This window comes from Taeniopygia guttata, chromosome 8 (genome assembly GCF_048771995.1).
Source record: "Taeniopygia guttata chromosome 8, bTaeGut7.mat, whole genome shotgun sequence".
Classification (NCBI taxonomy): Eukaryota; Metazoa; Chordata; class Aves; order Passeriformes; family Estrildidae; genus Taeniopygia; species Taeniopygia guttata.
This window is the reverse complement of record NC_133033.1, coordinates 18345014-18364497: the sequence shown is the minus strand read 5'-3', so window position 1 is coordinate 18364497 and position 19484 is coordinate 18345014. Positions and strand designations below refer to the sequence as shown.

Below are 19484 nucleotides of genomic sequence, written 5' to 3'. Positions count from 1 at the left end.
TCCATTTCCAATGCTCATTTGCTCTGAGATCTTGATGAAGCCTTACAAATGTCTCTTTGTCTTAGCTTCTTCATCTGTAAAAGCACACTCAGGTATGCTTATCTTGCAGAAGTGTTTAGTCTTTTTGAAAAAAATCTGAACCAGGACATATATAATTACAAATCTCAAAACCTTCTTTTACATTACCTTGCCATAACTGGTTTTACTGCTTCTTCTGCAGAGATGTTCAGTATTCACCTCTAGCATAGGGCATGTTGAAACAGCACAGGGCACGAGCAGCTCTACCTTCTCTAGCTCTCTTATTTGACTGAGTTCTCTCTGAAATCTTGACACTTTTTCAAACATGATAGAATAATTCAAGAGCTTAATTTTCAAGTAATTTTTCAATGTTTCTTTTTTAACAGGTAATCCCTATAAAAACCTGGTAAATCTGACTTTGGGCTTTTCTGAGCAATAGATCAGCAATATAGATGAATGCGTATGAATACCTTGGAATCTTTTGGTTAGATAAATACAGAAAATGTTTACCTGGAACCACAAAAGCAAAAAAAAAAAAAAAAAAGTCTGTAACAGCTTTTCTTCATAATACAAATGTTTTCTCTTTTTTTTCTATTTCTTTTGCTTCTTTTAAAACTCTTAATGACAGCTTGGCAACATTTATCACACATACACTTTAAATTACAAGACAAAACCAATTAATATTAAGGTGCTACATTGACAAGTACTGACTTCTAATTACAAACAAAGGCACCATACTTTTAAAACAGATTGTTATACTTATACAGGTTTTTTGTATAATACTTAAAGGTACCTTGCCACAAAATCCACAGATAATTTTATGTGGACCCATAACTAATTAATGCTGTAATTTGTACCCTGAGAGAAAGCAGATTTGTTCTGTGGATCCATTAGGAAGGGGTTGGTCCAGATGTAAATATTTTAGTTATGAATCTAACTATTTTCCTAGTTACAGGCTGAACTTTCAACACTGGAAAATACAAGGATTGTATTGTATTGATCATATCTTGTTCTGCACACTTGCTTGTGATCTTGCAGCACTGGACCAAGGTCCCTGTGATGAGGGGTTAAACACACCTCTGAAAGGCTTACCAGTGGTTGACTTTCACAGGTATTTTTAGGTATTTTATTTTAGTGACTAGTATTTTCCTCTTCAAAGTGCAAGGACGGAAATAAGCAGTTAGTAAAACAAAAATCCATGGTGAATAAAGGGAAAGGAACAGTTGTGGAACAGGAATGAGCTACTGAAGGAAGACTTCTCCCCTGGACAAGACCTCATGGCTGCCTAATACTGTGTTGCAAATGCTGAATCAAGAAAGCTACAACCAGGAAAAAAATGCAGTGGGCAACAGTGAGGTGTGCAGGAAGAGCCAGGTAATCATCCTGGGGTTATCCTCAGAAATCTTTCTGTGCTCTGCATGAAACAGAACGCCTGAGAAAGGGTGAGGGTGAGTCAGGCTGCAAAACAGAAGGCAATGGGTGGGCAGCATCTCCTCAGTAGCATGAAGACTACAATTGCTTATGGGTAACACAGAAATTCTGAAACATAAGGTTGGAAGTGGGGAGAAGATGACCTGCAATTGTTAGGAAAGTAATATCTTCAGAACTTTAAGCAAAGCAGTACCTACCTCCATCTACCAGAAAATAATGAGGACTGTAAGATACAGGACATTTTGTATGGCCACTTTTTCTGTGAAGCTTGTTTTAAAGACAGCAGTCTTTGCAGCAGCAATTCCTAACTCTCAGTAGCTAAGCCTTGAGAAAGTGGCAATACCCTGCAGAGTGCCAAAGTCTCAGGTCACTTGGGTCTCACTCTACCATGGACTGTAAGACTCTTGCAGCCCCTACCCAGAAACCACTGCAGCAGGAGCTGAGTTCCCAGCAGTAACACAAGAACAGATTCTGCAGCTGGCACTGCTCAAAACCTAGACAAAGAGAGGTTTGTACACATGTTCTGCTTTCTGTAGGCAGCAAAGTGGGAATTATGACATACTGAATTCAGTTACTTTATTATGCTGATTATCCACCAGCACTGACTGTATCAATTCTGGAGTCTGATTTTTTACTTCCTCTCCAAATGTAAGCAAAATACATACATAAAGGGAACTGAGAGCAGTATCTTATGGCAAAGACTAACACATGCTTATATAATGGTGCAGGGACTGGAAGTTCCCAGCTGTTCTGGAAAAAGAAAACATACTTAGGAAGAACTCCTAGAAAGGGAAAAACCTCTCCACTCCTTTTCCCACACACAATCTGTTACTCAATGAGTTCATATTTCGGTAGTGTCAGGGAAGGTCTTTCTCAACTGCTGTTCCCAAACCCTGATTGCTACAATGCAGAGCTCACTGAAGATGGCAAAACTAGACACTCTAGCACAGCTACCCACGGCTGCCTGCTAGGCAAAACTATCAACCTCCTCTTATTTGTAAGGGGCACCTCTTGCCTGATAAGCAGAGAAACAGGACCAATTGGATTCTTCACTAATGGACACGTATCATATGCTGTGCATATACTGAGTAAATATGAAGTCACTTTCAACAGCAACAAATTCTCTCCTGGACATGGTCACTGGACTAAGCCAAATTTTATACTGAGTCATAAAGAGTCCTTCAGGAAAGCTTACCATGAGAATTTCACTGTAGAGCACGTATTCATGCAGAATGGGCAGCAGGTGCTCTGAGAGCCCTGCCATCCGCCTCTCCGTGGCCCTGCAGCAGCGCTCGATGCAGCCGGCGAGGCCCTTCAGAGCATCGGCGATGTCTTCTTCCGACGCCGACCACAGCGTGTGGATGGGGCCGTACTCCTTCATTTCACTGAAATAGTCTTAGAAGGAACATATACACGCATTACTCTTCATTAATAGAGCTCTAAGTGATACTAATTGCAACTTGGTATTTACTGTGAACCAAGCAAGAGACTGATGCTAATTTTAAATTTCCTCAAACGACCAAGATAAGTAAACTCCAGTTCACTGTTTATCATTAAACTAATCAATTAATTTATTGTAATTAAGTAGCTTTGAGAAATATATCAGCAAAAGTGCCCCAGACATTTCACAACGACACACATACTCAGGAAGACCTGAAGAACTGTATTCAGACACCAATGACTTGCATTACCTCACACTGTCTTCATACAGAGCTACAGGAGCCACAGCAGCTGGTCTGACTTGCTGACTTCTACTGCCCTGAATTCCTCTTCCTCTGCTTCTTTACCAAATAGTAATGTTCCAAATACAGTCTCAGTTATTAAAACTAGAAGCTTTGTTATGTCCCAAAAGCTTCAGAAAAAACAAAGTTCACTCCTGCTCAGCAGGTATCTCCTTCGGTAGTTTTTATTAATTTAAATACAGAGATACCTTATTAATTACTTCTCTTATGTTTCTGGACCAAGTGATAATCCATAAACAGAGAAGGCCCACAAATCACTGTGCCATTTGGTAGGGCTAAACATGGGCAAGCTGCAGTTCAGAGGAGACTGTGAACACCTTGGTCATGCATTGAAAATGAAATTTTGTCACTACTAAATTTATAATGAAGAAATGTTCTAAGAAAGATGAAAGCAGTTGTGTGGCATAAAGAGTGTAATTTTACTTTGAGATTATTTGGACAAAGAAAAGCCCTCTATGTAAGACATAATCAAGAACCCCGTGTTAAGGTACTGCAAGCAGGAATGTTCTCTGTATCAAAGCTATCAACAATTCCTCCTCACAGCAGTGTGGCCCTGCACACAAGTGTTCTGACAAGTGCTGTTGGGACAATCTAGAAAGAAAATATAACCTACAACATTTGGGAGCATGTCAAAATTCTTAAGCTTTTCCAATAAATATTTTGGCACTGCTACCTTGAACTTACAGACCTTAGACAGCTACATTCACTGGAGGGAACAATATCAATAGGAATTCTTTTCATCAAAAAACCTTTCTTTTATAACACCCTTTCAATTCAGTGAGGACACACTGAGATCTGGTACTGCACAAGAAAGGTCAAGGACTCAGTTATTAACACAGTGCAGCTCTTCAAATTATATTATATACTATAGACAAGTAAATACTTCAAGTGCTGCCCAGTGGAAATTCTACTGAACAGGCACAGTCTGAGATCAGGATCATCTCAGAATCTCAGGAAAGTCAGTAACTTAGCATTCCAACTAGGTGTGTGAACTGCTCTTACTTAAGAAAAAAATTCCGATTAATCCATCCTTCTTGAGAAAACTCTAGTAGGAACAGCTTACCATGACAAAAATTATGGCAAACACTAAAGCTATTAAAAAATTAAAATCTACTTTGTCAATTAAAAAAAGGTTCAGAACAAAACTAAACAAAGTTTAGAGACCCGGAATCAAGACAGCCTCATGTCACTATGAGATTGCACAGAAAACTGTATATTCCCTTGAAAGTTAAAAACCAAAGGTCAGGCAGCCTTCCAAAAACCACATGTTAAAACATTCTTCTAAGTTCCTTATAAGTAGCTGAATGACATGCTAAAACTCTTCCTAAGAAAAAATAATTCCAATTTGAAGGTCTGTCAAAAACATGATCAGAAAGAGTAACACAATATAAACATCTCCCTTTTTCCTAGAAAGAGTATTTTGCCTGCCACAATGAAAACTAATTTACTTTTTAATTTCTTAAATCAGTAAAACTGATAAAAGTTTTCTACTTACCCCTTTCTTCCTTGTAAATTCTATGAGCTATTTTATCTAGTAAGTTTATTTTCTGACTAAATGTTTCCAGGTAATTGTTCATTTCTGTAAACATTTCAGGACGATTTTTAACTGCTCCTCTTACTGAGGATGCTACAGCTCTGACGGTCTGTCCCATCCTACTCAGCAAACCAGGACCCTGCTTCTTGTGGGAGGAGAGTTCCTAAAGACAGAACAAGCTCTCTTTACTTCCAGGTACTTTTGCTAATTCTCTGAAAACAATAAATAAAAGCAAGGTCTTTTTTTAACAAAATTACATACATAAACCTCTGTCTTTGTAGTGTATAAATCTTATCATTATTAGACCAGTGTCAGAATCATCCCTGTCCTGTGCATGTATTAGCTAAGCCTTTCTGAGCAAACACAGGCATGGCATGTATGGCAGTGTCACAAGAATGGCTAAAGATGGCAGAGAACCTTCACCCCTTCGCTCCTCAGGGTGAGTTAGCTAGTTTGCAATTTAGCTTTTTGAACAGGAAAGCAGAGGTAATGATTGCAGGAATAAGTCTGAGAAAAGCAGACAATGCTCCTACTGGAGAAAGTAATCCATCTATTTTTTTAAAACTCTTTTTATATGTTGCTAGAATAATCTTTGCTGAAATTCAGAGGCAGGCTTTTCTGAGTACAGAACTCCAGTTTGCAACTGGACACATTTTGCAACAATGCAACAGGAAAATCTTGGATTTTTCTTTTATGAGATTAGTAAAACTTAAAAAAAAAAAAAAAAAAAAGACACTGCCATGCCAAAACAGTAATTAATTAATACCACTGTTTTACTCACAATCTTAGAAATTTATATGTTTATCAAAAAACATGCAGAGTTGCAATACTATGAATTTGCCACAAAAATCCAAAATGCAGTAACAAAAACAACTTTGGAAGGTACAGCAATACTTATGGTCATGTGCATGATTACCAAAACCACAGAAGAAAAGGTTATCTCAGGTTATGAATATTCCACAAATCCCTGCCTGCTTCTGCCACTTCTTTAGCAAGCCATGGGATCACACTACTGAATATTGAACCAGGGAGGCTCCTGATACACCCTACTTACACAACATGTGGTTTCACATAACTGTAAATAAAAACACAGTCATTTTACCCAGGCTTGTGCAGTAAGAAAAATTTTGAAGTCCTCATTAAAAGATAAAGTTGGATGGTCAGCAATACGGTTCAAAAATTTATGTAAAGCTTTTCTTCGAGTCTCAATGAATTCATCACTAAATCTTTCCACCATTCCCCTTATTATGAATTTTTCAGGCAACGGCTAGGGAAAAAAAGAAGAAATATATTGTTTAATTTGCATAAAATTCAGAGTATTATAATAGTTCTTCTGCTTACTAAAAAACATAGGTATACCTCGTAAAATCCACCCTGCAATGACCCAAAAGTTATATAAAGTTATTGTATTCAACTAAGGTATACAATTTTTCTTGTAATATACAGTGCAGAAGAACACAAGCACAACTAAGAATGGACATAAATTACTGCAAATTACTGCTAATGCCACAGTTAAAAACCTAAGGAATACCTTTATGTGATTTTTGTCACATATATATAAAGCTAAGAAAAATAGGTTGGCTTAGTATTTATGAAACTTCAGAAGCTGAAGAAAGACCTCAAACATCTCTGTATTAAACTGGAGCCATCTTATAAATAAAGAAAAAGAACTTAAGTGTTAACAAACAAACAGGAATAATCAGCGTCGGATGTGCTTCTTCAAGTTTGCTCTTCAACCAAATGAAATCTTGGTATCGTCTTCGAACTTCATATTCACTGGAGTCAAATTCACCTCGGGTTGTCTGAAGACCAAAAGCAGAAAAAACAGTCTTAGGTTAGCATACCAGAAAAAAATATTTAAGATTTTGGAGAAAACTGAGTACTTGACGGAATGCATATATTCTATTTGGTCTCTGTTACCGGTTTGCTGTTATTTTAAAGAACAGTGATCAACTCCTTGAAGAGTTAACACATCCTCTTTCAGCAAGAAGTCAAAGTTCTATTGGGGAAAAAAAAAAAAAGTGAGCACTAAGCTGCACTTTGTGCAGTGGCATATAATGATTATCTTAGCACAATGTTTCCAAATTATTGCAATAATTACTTTGGTGTGGCATTTTTCTTTCAGCAATCACAGTTATGTCTGTTACTTTAAGGACACTTCTCTTGAAGGGATTAGTAGTGAAGAAAGTCCATTTTTTAGCACTTTAAACAAAGCCCAAAGAGCTGACACACGTCTTTGGGACCTGGTGACATTACTCAATAATCTTCACATTCAAAACATGAAAACTTCAGCATATCACAGCAGTAACACTTCCTGCACTGCTTAATGGATTCTGCAGCCTATCACTGATTCCAGTTTTGCAGCCCCCTGTTATAACTTGCCAACAAACCTTTAATGCCTACAAAAAATACTTATTACAGATTACAAAATTGTCATACCCTGAGATTATTTTACCACTGCTCTGTCTTCTGGAGGCAAGCCACAAAGAGCCCATGTTTTCATTAATGTGTGCTATTTAGCATTCTTTGTTGCACAGAGATTTATAACACAATGCAAGTAAATTCTAAAAACCTCAAAACATGCTTTTGTAATCCAAACATTTTTGAGGGTTGAATAAAAATTTTTCAAGGTATGTGGGAGGAATGCTATTACTTTATCATCAACCACCAGCACTCTAAATTAAGTTTGATAAGAAAGGATAGAAGAGATAAAAAAAGCAAGACCAATCCAACTTACAGCCCTTTCATACTTGCCTGAAGAAAAAATGTTCTTTCGTCTACAGAAACAGGCATGAAGAGAAAATTACTGCTAGCAACATAACAAAGATAGCTCTCTTCATACTCATTAAATATTTTATGAGGAGTTGATATCTCTTCTTATTTAAAGATGAATAATTCCCATTTGAAAATATGCTTTTAAATTAATCTTTTAAAAAGACCTCAAAGTCAAATAAATTAACAGTGCAATTCTCAAAATGGAGCCTGCAGAATATTTACTGGTAATCTCAGAAGACCTAGCTGGTATCACATGGCTGACTTTCTTCCTTATTTCCTGTAAATAACTTGCATTCAGGACAACTAAAAATACACTTAGTTGTTTCCTAATACTACTTTTTCATTAGAGAATTGTGACAGTTTCCCCAGAAATCACATGCAACTTTACATGGGAAGCAAACATCCCTGTTGTGGATGCTGCAATTAGAAAATAATGGAACTGAGATAATGTTTATGCAAGACACAGGACTGGTAGCCTGTAAGTTATCCAAAAGTCATCAATACTTGTCTAATACAGTGTCTTCAAAGTGGATCAGTCCTTTGGGTGTTTCCTGTTCCTGCTGAAGACCACAACAGAAAATGTTATTGCCTCACAGCACTCATTTTGCCATTGAAGAATTATTAACTACTTTCTCAACATAAACAATCTAAGCACATGTGTATGCAGACTCACACTGAATTTTTTTCCATTATATAGCGCAGTTTCATGCAGTTTTAGTTGTTTATAACTCATGGCAAAATTAAAGTTTAAATTTAGCAATATGCCAGAGAATGATGTGCAAGAAGAGGGAAAATTCCAATTGTTAAAAAAGTAAGCCATTAAAGCATGAATAGATACTTACCTTTGTGACTACTCTGTATGTGATAAATGTTTCAATGGCTGTAATGTGGCTTTCAGGATCATCGACTGTAATGAAGAGATCTCTTAATTCTGGCCCATCTTCAAATTTATACTGGTTTATCATTGATGAGGGGGATATTGGCACTGAAGGACTGAATGAGTTTACCTCAGTCAGAGATGTATCCTACAGATAAGACATGAGGACATCCATATCAATAATCTTTGCATACAAACACGTCTCTGATGCTAAAATGGAAACCTTTAAAATAATCTGACAGAACAGATAAAACTTGGAGCAGATGAAAGAATTATGTAGTACCTAGAAAATCTATTATCCTTTTCAGTATTTGCTTTGGTGAGGATGTAAGAAATTAGATTTATTCTAAAATGGATTAAAGAACAAAATACTACCATTTGAGAAGAATGTTATGCATAGCTAGAAAGAGAACTTACCTATGAATAGTAAAATTAGTTATGAATGAAGCACCCATTAATTGTGTAGGGTACTTACCAGTTTTATTAAAATTGTTAGAAGTCAGTTACTGAGGACTTACGATGTTTGAAATATCTCTAATTACCTGAACAGGATGGATAAAAAAAGATTATTCAAAAAACTAAGGTAATCCAAATCAGATTTTTTACTGGAATTGGATATTTCAGTTTGTATTTATTTTACAATAAAATTTGAAATGGAAAAAAATTAAAGGTACATAAATTAATTTTTTTTTTCTTAAGGAAAACAGCAAGTAAGGATGCAGTACAAATTTGCTGCTTAATTCCTAAAAAAAAAGTCAAACCACTGTTCTGCTGAAGTGAAAAACCTCTTTTTGATACCACTGACCACTTCCACAGAACTCAGTAATATGTCCCCATAACAGCTGCTTCTGCTAGTACATTCAATAGTGCTCACTCAACTGCTGAGAAATGAGGTGGAAATTAGAAATGGGCCAGAAATCTCATCTTCTTCCTTAGATACAAGTCTGGGTGCGATCTACTAATCTAGAATCTTGAAGGATACAGTTACTATGAAAATCAATTGAATTAACTAACTTCATAAAAGAGCTTAACAAATTAATAAATCATGAGAGATAAAAAAGAAATTGAAATAAATAATTGTATTTTAAGTATCAAATATTGCATACAGCTTTTTTAATATATGCAATACAAAGAATTATTTTCATAACAAACTTTAAAATTAATCTATTTTCTAGAAGTTTTCTAAAAGTGTTATTAGAATACACTGAGTATGAGTGGCAAAGAGTTGCCCTCTGCAGTGCCTTGTTAACTATGGAGGAAGGAGAACAGGGATGTAGTTTAAGAGAAAACTGCTCAAATGCCAGGACTGGAATAGTGCGAGTCCACACTAACCAGGGTCACGGCATCATCCCAAGGCTGATCCCACAGGAATGAAGGGAACCCCACTTTAGTGCTGCTGAACTGTGTCAGAGTTGCTTTTTGTCTTTTGAATTCAACCAGATCAAAACTTTCTCTGGAAAGAAACACCTTGTTCTTTTTCTTTGGATTTATCAATGTACTCCCACAAATATGGAAGAGACATTTATACCAGGAATTATGCCCGGAAAGTGCTTATGTACTCATTCTCAACCCATCACTTACATGCAGTTCTTTGAACAGGGAGACAAAAGCAACACAGAAGACTGAAGACAACACTTTAAACATTACACAGTGGCTTCTTTGTATGACTGTCAGACATTTTACTTTTTCTCAGTGTGTTTCTACACAACTTCTATACAGCCAACACTATCCTGAGTCGTGCAGAATAAACAGAGCTGTTCCCAGAGCCTGCTAGCACTGGCTGCCCGTGGTCTAGATGAAGAATGAGGACTGCTAGCTCAGAGCAGCCCATGCAATTCAAAGTGCTGAGGCAATGGGAAGTTTCTAGGGAAAGAGAAATGCATGTGAGCATGTAAGGGACTTGAATGGCCTATAATTTGAGGAGTAATGACTCTGCAAAACCTAAATTGGATCAAGGTAAATGTGTTTCATATTTTCTCATTTTACATGGAGCATTAATGTCATAATGCTTCCTTCCTTCTAGGCTGCTACTAAAAATTGCTCTATTCATGCGAGTGTCTGAAAGTATATGTTTATGTGGAAAGGCTTATGAATATGTGCTTTGAGAAACAAAATATGGGCAATAAAAATCCACAGAATATGCAGGTCTTTGGTTTTGTTTAATACAGCTCTAGTATTCACGTGCACACAAACAAATACACGTGATTTTTAAAGAAGCTTCTATCTCTTTATCCTCATGATAGTTCAGGTTTACTTCCAATAATTCTTGAAGTTCATGTGACCTAAGCCTGATGTCATCACAGAAGCACAGTTAAAAAAAACAATGATAATTTCCTATACAGCTGTAATTTTGTGGTTGGAACTGTTTCTGTGTGCATAGAGATGAGGGCAGGAGTTTTGTAGCACAGGAAAAACAGACAGCTCTCAGGTTGTGTAGCCTTCTTCCTCCTCATCCATGCAAAGAACATCAAGGCCTTGTCCCAGAAAACGATGTCCTTTCCCACACCTCCCCTGCCCCCTCTTACCTGCAGTACCCCTTCTCTTTCCAAGCCCCTTCCCTCAAGACAGAGCAGCTGGCAGAGCTGCGTGTGCCAGTCCACAAACAGGTTCATGCCTTTTGGTTTACTGGCCAAGAGACCAAAGGAACGGAAAATCAATGAGCTCCTCACAGCATGAGGGCTCTTTTCTGTGTCTCCTTTCTCTAATACTTGCACTTACCCTATCTCAGTTTCACATTTGACTGCAACTGGTCAGTAGCACTCCAAAATATGTAAGGGAAGAAAACACTCTTGCAGCTGGAGCAGCCTCACAACAGGCTATGCACAGAGCTGAAACTGCAGCTCTTTGGGGAAGACACTAAGCCCGGGGTTTGTCTAAACAATGCTCCTTCCCAGAGAATGGGTCCTTGACCCAAGGTTACCTCTGTGCTCCATCCATCCATCCATTCATCCATCCATCCATCCATCCATCCATCCATCCATCCATCCATCCATCCATCCATCCATCCATCCATCCATCCATCCATCCATCCCAGCAATGATCCAGAGCTTGCAATAATCTCAAGCTAAGATCCAAAAACAGGTCTTGAGATAAAGGGCCTGGGGCAGAGTTTGTCTTACAAGTGAGTAGCTTGGTTGTTGGAGCATTCTTCAAAGAGCAAAGAGATTCAGGAAGACTGATTTATAAGTGCATTTTTTGGCCAAGGAACTATTCTGCCTCAAATCCTTCATGAACTCGAAGAAAAATCTTGAAGAAAAATTAATTTCTATGGAATTCTGAAGTGGCATATACATGTTTTTCAGAAATATCATTAAGTTTTCAGTAATTATGAAATACAGACAACCACTGTGAAACAGAGTTTGAAAGCAGAGAGGCTAAAGATTTTAAGTATTACCCAAACTGCTGACAGCTTTGTCAGTGCTACGTATCAGTTATCAAGGAACGCAAAAGATAACTGAATGGGTATTTGTGATACAGGCAGTACTCTATACTTTGAAGCTAAGGGAAGAAAGCAGGTTGAAAACATTCCATCTGTCTGACTCATAATTCAGCTCCCAGAATTTGTCTCTGCTGAAAAGAATTACAAACTTTCTCAGTGGCAGTGGAAACTAGGATAAAGTGAAACGCATCTCACATCATGAAATGCTCTATCAGAGCTGCTGAAGATGCTGGTCTCTAATATTTGAGATATGTCAGAGGATACCAGGTCAATGGTTTATAATACTATTAGGTTAAATGTCTATGGATTTTCATAAAATAAAAGCCCAGTGTTTACATTCTGAGTAATAACTCAGGGTATTGATGTTGACAATTCTTAAGAATCTCATTTTTCACCATTTTGTTAGCTGGCACATTCCGCTGCCTAGAGTGAGAAAGCTGAAGCTGACGAGAGTGGCAGGCAGCGAGCTCTGCGTGGCTGCTGCCATCCTGCTTGGCCTGCAAAGGCAACACCACTGCCTTACAGACACTGCATGAGGAACCCCATTAAGATGCAATTTAAAACAAGGCAGTCTTGGGACACTATGTTAAGGAAAAATTGGTTTTACAAAACTTAGTTGTAAACTACATTTAGCCTGTCAGATTCCTTTGACTATACAGAAAATGAATAAACAGGGTGTAAAGCCCAACCAATGCCACAGATTTTCATCAGCTCAAAAGATCAGATCTCAAATTGCACTTGAAAACAAACCATGAACTTCTGGTTGATATATACAACCACTACATGCAGGTATCCAAGCTTTGGAAGGAAAGCTGTATTTTCAGATGACAAATTTTCTTGTTTGCAGGAATAACTCATCATGTAGCATGCATTAACGGTTGTTAAGATTTCATACATGTAAAAAATATTTGGCACAAATCCAGGTAGAAATTTAAAGATCTCAATATTTGTGATAAAGCAGCAGTAACTTGTATCAACTCCACTTGTTTTTATTTTTCATTCCCAAGGAGAATTGCTCTTGATATGGAAGCAGCATAAGCATCAATACACTGTGTTGATAAGCAGATACCTTCATGCAGAACTGCCTGAACTTCACCCATAAGAGGAAATGGATGAAAAGTGAGCTTAAACAACGAAAATTATATTTTAGCACTGGTTTTGCATGCAAGTTCAGTGAATCATTCACTGGTGCTTTCTAGGAAAATAGAATTCAGCTCAACCCTAGTTATGCTTCAGAAAAATACAGGTAACTTAGTGAAATTTAGCCTAATCTCTTGCAAGTTACAGACTATTAAATCACCTAAGAGTCCCTTCTGGCCTTAAAAGCCATGAGTTTCAGGAATTCTATTACAGTTCAAATACATAGCAATACATACATAAATTCTATTACTGCGTTTAAATACATAGCTCCTAAGAAGGAAGTCCTTATTCATAGTAGTACTCATTCATACCACAACAGTGTTTCTCACCTACAGAAATATAAAAACCACACATTTACTCCCTATGACAATCTGTCCCACTGAAGAGAAATACATTGTCACTTCTTCAAATGGGAAATGTAACTGCTATTTCTCTCCCATGGCACACATCCTGTCACAGCAGTTCACAAGTCTCAGATGGTGAACAACACCCTAGCCCCATACACATTTTTCCACCCTAGCTCTCTGTATGCACTTACATTCTAGATGCTGCCTCGGTAAGGCAAACAGATCCATGACATGCCCTCTTCTTTAACTACTGAGGAGACAAGAGGTAAGTCTTGTCTTAACCTGTACTAAATCAGTGCTAAATGAGAAACAATATACGTGGAAGCCATACCTCCCTTCATTGGTTTAATTAAAACCAGCACTATCAGCCAGACGGGCACGCATGTACCTGGCTGTGTGCCCTCTGAAGGTGGACATTGATACATTGTCATTTATGTTCATTTTATTCTCGTCATCAAAATTCAGATATTATCTTCTCAAATCTCCCATGCGAAGGTGTGAGACTTCATCTTTTAAAAGAAAACTCAAACTGAAACTTGGAAACATTCACTTACACTCAAACACAACTGCAATTACTAAACACGGTTGTTTATTTAATAATTTACAGATACATATATGGCACCTGACGAACCTAAGTGATGATAAGGGTACAGCGAGTCCAGATTAGACGGCACATTTCAGGTAAGCACAGTCATGACTCGCACTGCTGGTCCGAAGCAGCGACTCCGTTTCGTGCCCGAGAAATCACCCGGGACGGCGGGCGCCGCCGAGCGCTGCCCCTGCCCCCCCCGCGGCCCCGGGCAGCCCGGCCCGCCGCGGAGCGCCGGCGGCACCGGGGAGCGCCGCGGGCGAGGGGCGGGCGGGCAGAGGCCGCGATCGCCGCCCGGGGCGGAGCCGCCCCGTCCCGTCCCGTCCCGTCCCGTCCCGTCCCGTCCCGTCCCGTCCCGTCGCGCCACCCCGGCTCCCCCGGCGCCCGCTGGGGCAAAGTACCGGCGAGCTCGCCCGGCGCGGAGGGCGCTGCCGTACCTTGCTGAACACCTCCAGGTCGTCTTCCTCATCGTCCAGGGCCAGCACCTCGGCGGCGGCGAGCAGCGGCCCCTGGGCCGTGCCGAGGGCACCCGCGGCGAGACGCGAGTCGGCCCCGGGCCCTTCCCCGCCGGCGGGGAGCGCCAGTCCCGGCAGCCGGCTCTCGGTCTCCATCCCGTCCTGCGAGCGCGGGCGGCGGCCCCGCCGCAGCCGCTCCCCGCGGGACCGCAGTTGGTGGCTGCCCCGCCCGGCTCTGGCCTCGGCCGGCGCGGGGAGCGCGCCCGGTGTGCAGCAGTGGAAGCGGCGGCAGCAGGGCCGCGCTGCCGGGCAGGGCTGGGAGCAATCGGGGTCGGGAGGTGGTGAGCCTGCCGGCAGGCCCGGACAGCAGGGACTGCGGCTGCGGCCTCTGCGGAGGCGGGACGGGGCGGCTCAACGCCCACAGGCGTGTTCGTGGCGGCGTGGGGGACGCCGCCCGGGCCGCCCCCGGGGCTGCCGGGGGACTGGGCGAGCCGCCCGCGGGGCAGCTGCTGGCCGCGGGCGCTGGCAAGTGTGCGCAGTGTCGGTCTGGAGAGCTCCGTGCGCTCCCGGGCACCCGCCCGCTCTGCCCTCAGCAGCCCCCGGGCCCGGCAGGGGCGTACCCAGGCTTGCTTTCCTGCGCTCTCCGGGTTGGTCTTTCTTCCCTCCTGGCAGGCACTCAGGTGCCGCCACCGGGGCAGCGGGCAAAACCAACGCATTGCTGCTTTGTCTCTTGCCTCTTGTGCAGCTCCTCTTGAGCAGCCGCTATGTCGCTCGTAGCTGGACCCCTTCGCCGTGAGGTCAGGGCGTGTCTGATGCTGAGGCCAGGGACTCTGGTGTCAGAAATGTGCTTGTGAGAACAAAGTGACGGCACATTACATCAGGAAAGCAGCGGGGAGAGAGACACCAAGCATTTAAAAGCAGCAGAGCTGTCCTTTTTTAAAGTACAGCCATCGGAATTGTGGGATTTGGAAGTTGCCAGTACCGAGCTGGAAGCAATGGCCGGCGCTGTTGGTTGCAGGAGCCAGGGCCGAGAGGGGAGGCGGCGGGAGGGAAGGCAGCGCTGCCCCGGCCTGGCCTTCAGCAATGCCCGTCCCTGACACCGACTCTGGGCCGGGCTCCTCAGCGGGACCGCGTTTGCTCGCTGGGGAACCGGGCACGTCTCTCCAGGCGCCGCCTGAAATAGCTGAAGTCAACTTTGTTGTTAATGTAAATTTCAGGAGTTGTGGGCGGGCTCTTAAACAGGCAGATACAACATTGTCTTTGTGTATCTTGATTCCCTTGCTGTTAAATTGGAAAAGGCAAGCCCCGTAATCAAACGAAAGTATTTTGAAAAGTATTCCTTCGTGAAACACTGCAGGCAGCTGATGAGGAAATATATTTGATATTTCACGGTTTTCGGCGAAGTCCTGAACCACAACTTGAAATAAAGGGATTAAAATAAAAAACACCAAACGTTCACTGAACTGTGCAAAGAGACAAAGACTACGTCTGCCTAATTAGAGAGTGTTTACCGAGACATTTTAATTTTTGTTTAAAAAATACTCCAAAGTTGACGAGGAGCCGGGGGCAGTGGCCCGCTGCACGCCCCCGGTGCCAGCAGCGTTTGCTGCAGGGGTCTCGCCCGGAGCCGCCGGCAGAGGGAGGTGGGATGCGCCTGTCCTGGAGCCCGGACACTCGCTGATGCCTGAGGACCTCTCAGTAAGTGCAAATAAACAGTTTCTGTAGAATTAAAATAACAGCTGACCCTGGTACGAGATGCCCAGGCTTCTCTTCTTCCCGACCCTGTGCAGACTGTCCCTATCCTACTGCTCTTTGCTGTTCCTCGGCTCTGAGCCCCTGAGGAGCCCGGGGCTCCTTTGGTGTGCTGCCTTGCTCACAGGCAGCCCCGGGCCCTGGGCTGAGTGCCGCTCACCTCCAGGTGCTGCACGGGCCGTGCTGGGGCTCCTTGTGGGGCGGCTGCTTCTCACCTGGGTCACATCTCCAGCTCTGCCTACCTCTGTGTCTTCTACACCTCCTTTCCGGTGTCGTTGCTGCTCCTGTCCCCTCTGATTACCTTCAGGTACCAAAGACTGTTGAAAAGTGACTATTACAATATAAATTTTCTATTCTGTCTTTTGTCCATCAGCAAAAAGTGTAGATAATGTATTTTCTGATTTATCTATAGCTGATAGCATATAGTTTCCAGTGGCTTTGCCCTTATTTCCACATGTTCTGCTAGAGGCCTGCAGGTTTTCCAAATAGAATAAGTACTTACAACCTGTATAATGCCCAAGTTTTTAATATGTCTATTTAAATTCAGATGATATACTTGTGAGGCAATAACAAAATAAAACTCATCAAGGACCACAATTTCAGACAATGAACATCAGAGATTATAAATAAAGGACAGTCAGTCAAAGAAAGCATAAAATTTATGTACTGTAGACTTGAATGTTCAGGATGTTGCCTGAATCATACTAATTTTCCAAAGTTTTACTGTGCTCTTGTTTTTTTTTTATTTCTGTTTGAGAGAAATATTACAGGATGCTTTAATTGGATTTTTTTCTTATTATAGCTTTTTATTAGCTCATTAATCAAGCTTAAGAAGACATATTTTTAGATTCCTTGCTTGTTGTGCTTATCTTTCTGTGCTTTATATTTGAAGTATCAATCTGTATGGAAAAGGTATTCATTGTCCTTCACTCTGGAAGAATATGCATTGCATTTAACAGCCATTTGGAAGTTTAATCATCAAAAGGACCTCTGCTAAAACAAAATAGGAGACTGTTCTGTGATCATTTTCAGCTGCCCTCCCCACCTCCCAACCCCAGTTGTCACTAATTTGTATTAAAAGAGCCAAGTAAGCAAATACATCTTCAGGGTACCTTCCCACCCATGCTGGGTCCCAGGATCTCTCCCCTGCATTGTTTTAGCAAAAAGAGCATTTTTCTGACTCAGGGACTTTGTGCTCATTTCCTGCTGTAGGATCAGAGATGACTTTAAATAGTTGAATAATTGTTCTATTCAAAGATATTGCAGATAATGTAAATACAGAGCTACACTTAGCAAAGGAGATTTGCGGGTGGCTCTTGTACTTTTATTTCAGAAGTGCATTGCTGTAAATCCTGGTTTTTCTTCATGTGTGTATATTCACGAGCTCCATGTTTCCTGGGCACCAGGGACTTACACATTTTACTGCAGATAACCTTCCCTGAACCTGTGGAATGAGATCTTGGTAATAATTAAGTCAATGTATTAGATGTTGTAGCATGAATATTGTTGCCCCACTTATTTAAAGAAATAGGTATTGCACCGAAACAATACTTTTTGCTAAATAAATTTTAACATTTTGTAAAATATGTTTTTTTCTAAATTCCTATGCAATTTTCATTAAATACTCAATCTTCCCAGGCCCTCCTACTCATGAGCACTAAATGGAATATTCTCATATGCTGGGGTTGAACTGCAATCACCTCCAAATTTTATTTATTCACTTACGCCCAAAAAGCTATTTTGTATTACAAAAACGTCAATATTATTCCTACTTGCATGTTCTCTTTTTCTTTGGTAAGAGTGTTGATCTTAGCTAGTAATCCCTTCCAGAGTTGCTTTTCCTTGAACAAATTAAATTTACAAACACCGAAGCAGAACCAAGCTATTCCTTTGCTCTTATGTGCAGGCTGCATATGATCCCTTTAGGCCACAATACCACGTTGAATACTTAATGTTGACTTGTCAAGTTGCACCAACTGCACAGTGATATGGACAGGATTAAATCTTGTTTCATTTCACCATCTCCCCAGCCAGGCAGCAGCGGGGCATGGAGGGCTCATGGTGTTTTACTCTGTTCCAGCACTGCAGTGCAAATAAGCGTGTTAGTGAATCTGCTGACATTCAGCACCTTGACGCAAATGAGAACGTTTTTCTAGGTCTGAAATGGATTGTCAAGTAGCATTCTTGTCAGGGTTGTGTAGTGCATAAGCAGAAGTCATTATGTTTACACCCAGAAGATATTCTGATGGTGAATTAAGGGCTGACCTTCATATAATACCATTTATTAGAGCAAGCTTTTTAGTAAGCTCCATTTAATGGCTTAGAATAAGGTTAACTATTTATGTTCCCTGCCTGAACTCACAAGGAAGTTAGAACATCAAAACTCTCTATATTGTGAGCTGCTTAGCTTTTCAGCTGACTCTTGTTTTGGGGTTGAAAGGTAATGTTAAGTTCTTGCATTATTTTTGTTGTTGTTAATTTAAATTTGGAAGATTTTTTAATTGGAATATTGTAAAATGATTCATCTGTCAGATGGTGGATATCCTGCAAGCTTATTTTTTTCAGAGACTATTAGACTTTTTTCTTTCTGACTGCCTAAAGGAAATTACAATGTAGTGTACTTATAATCATGTTATCTCTTTTATAGCTGCAGATGATTTTTATGGCATTGCAGCTGTACAAACCCAGGATCGATATCTGGAGATGTGCTATCCTTTTAAGTTATGTTACTGCCAAATTTTAGACATGAAAAGATTCCAGGTGAAGCACTATTTGGTCTCATATATTTTACAATATCTAAAACCAGTTGTCAAGCTTCATTAGATATGAAAGCATCATTTTTTTGGGGGGTGAGGGGGTGTAATACTTTGCATTGTTGCGAAATAGAGTCTATCTGTTCTAATATAGCATTGTCTCTTCTGCTGAAAAAATTGTTTCCTGTTTTCAAATAAATGCTGCTGTCCTAGTTTTTTGAGGAAGTGTATATTTAGCAATCTGTACTGTATGGCATGAAATACTAGAGTATCTCCTAGTCAGAAAGTATGCAAAGATATTAATACATTAAATACGTATAAAGGCTTATTGAATTAATTTGATACAGGAGTTGGAGTTCTCTCTGGTTTTAATTTTTCTCATGCCTAGTTGGGAACTCTAGGTAAAGAGAAACAGATTAATACTGGACTTCAGTTGTTCTGTTTATCAATGACCAGGTGTAGTCCTGCTTGTTAAATAAATAAAAAAAAAAATTACAATGGTTGATATGAATGTAATTTCTTTACAAGTGTCTGTTTATAATCCATTTAAATTAATCCATTTAAATTGTGTATCTCAGTTGGCACAGTGTAAGGGCTCTGAAAACACTTCGCAAACTGGTGATCATTTTTTG

At 40.5% G+C, this 19484-nt stretch overlaps 2 protein-coding genes across 15 annotated transcripts in view; one reads left to right on the top strand and one right to left on the bottom strand.

Moving 5' to 3' along the window:
* The window catches only part of SNX7 (sorting nexin 7), a 29777-nt gene extending 14540 nt beyond the window's left edge, over positions 1–15237 (bottom strand). The window contains exons 1-6 of one of the 2 annotated variants that reach the window (XM_072932835.1): positions 14330–15237; positions 8343–8525; positions 6417–6527; positions 5828–5992; positions 4687–4888; positions 2645–2844 (exon numbers count right to left, since the gene is read on the bottom strand). In XM_072932835.1, the coding sequence (XP_072788936.1) occupies positions 2645–2844; positions 4687–4888; positions 5828–5992; positions 6417–6527; positions 8343–8525; positions 14330–14503 (1035 nt within the window). In that variant the 5' untranslated portion in view covers positions 14504–15237. The remainder of the gene's footprint in view (positions 1–2644; positions 2845–4686; positions 4889–5827; positions 5993–6416; positions 6528–8342; positions 8526–14329) is intronic. The other variant, XM_030279239.4, reaches the window with a different exon arrangement.
* PLPPR5 (phospholipid phosphatase related 5) overlaps positions 1–19484 on the top strand; it is a 211675-nt gene that overhangs the window by 89983 nt on the left and 102208 nt on the right. The gene's annotated exons all lie outside the window — the stretch shown is intronic.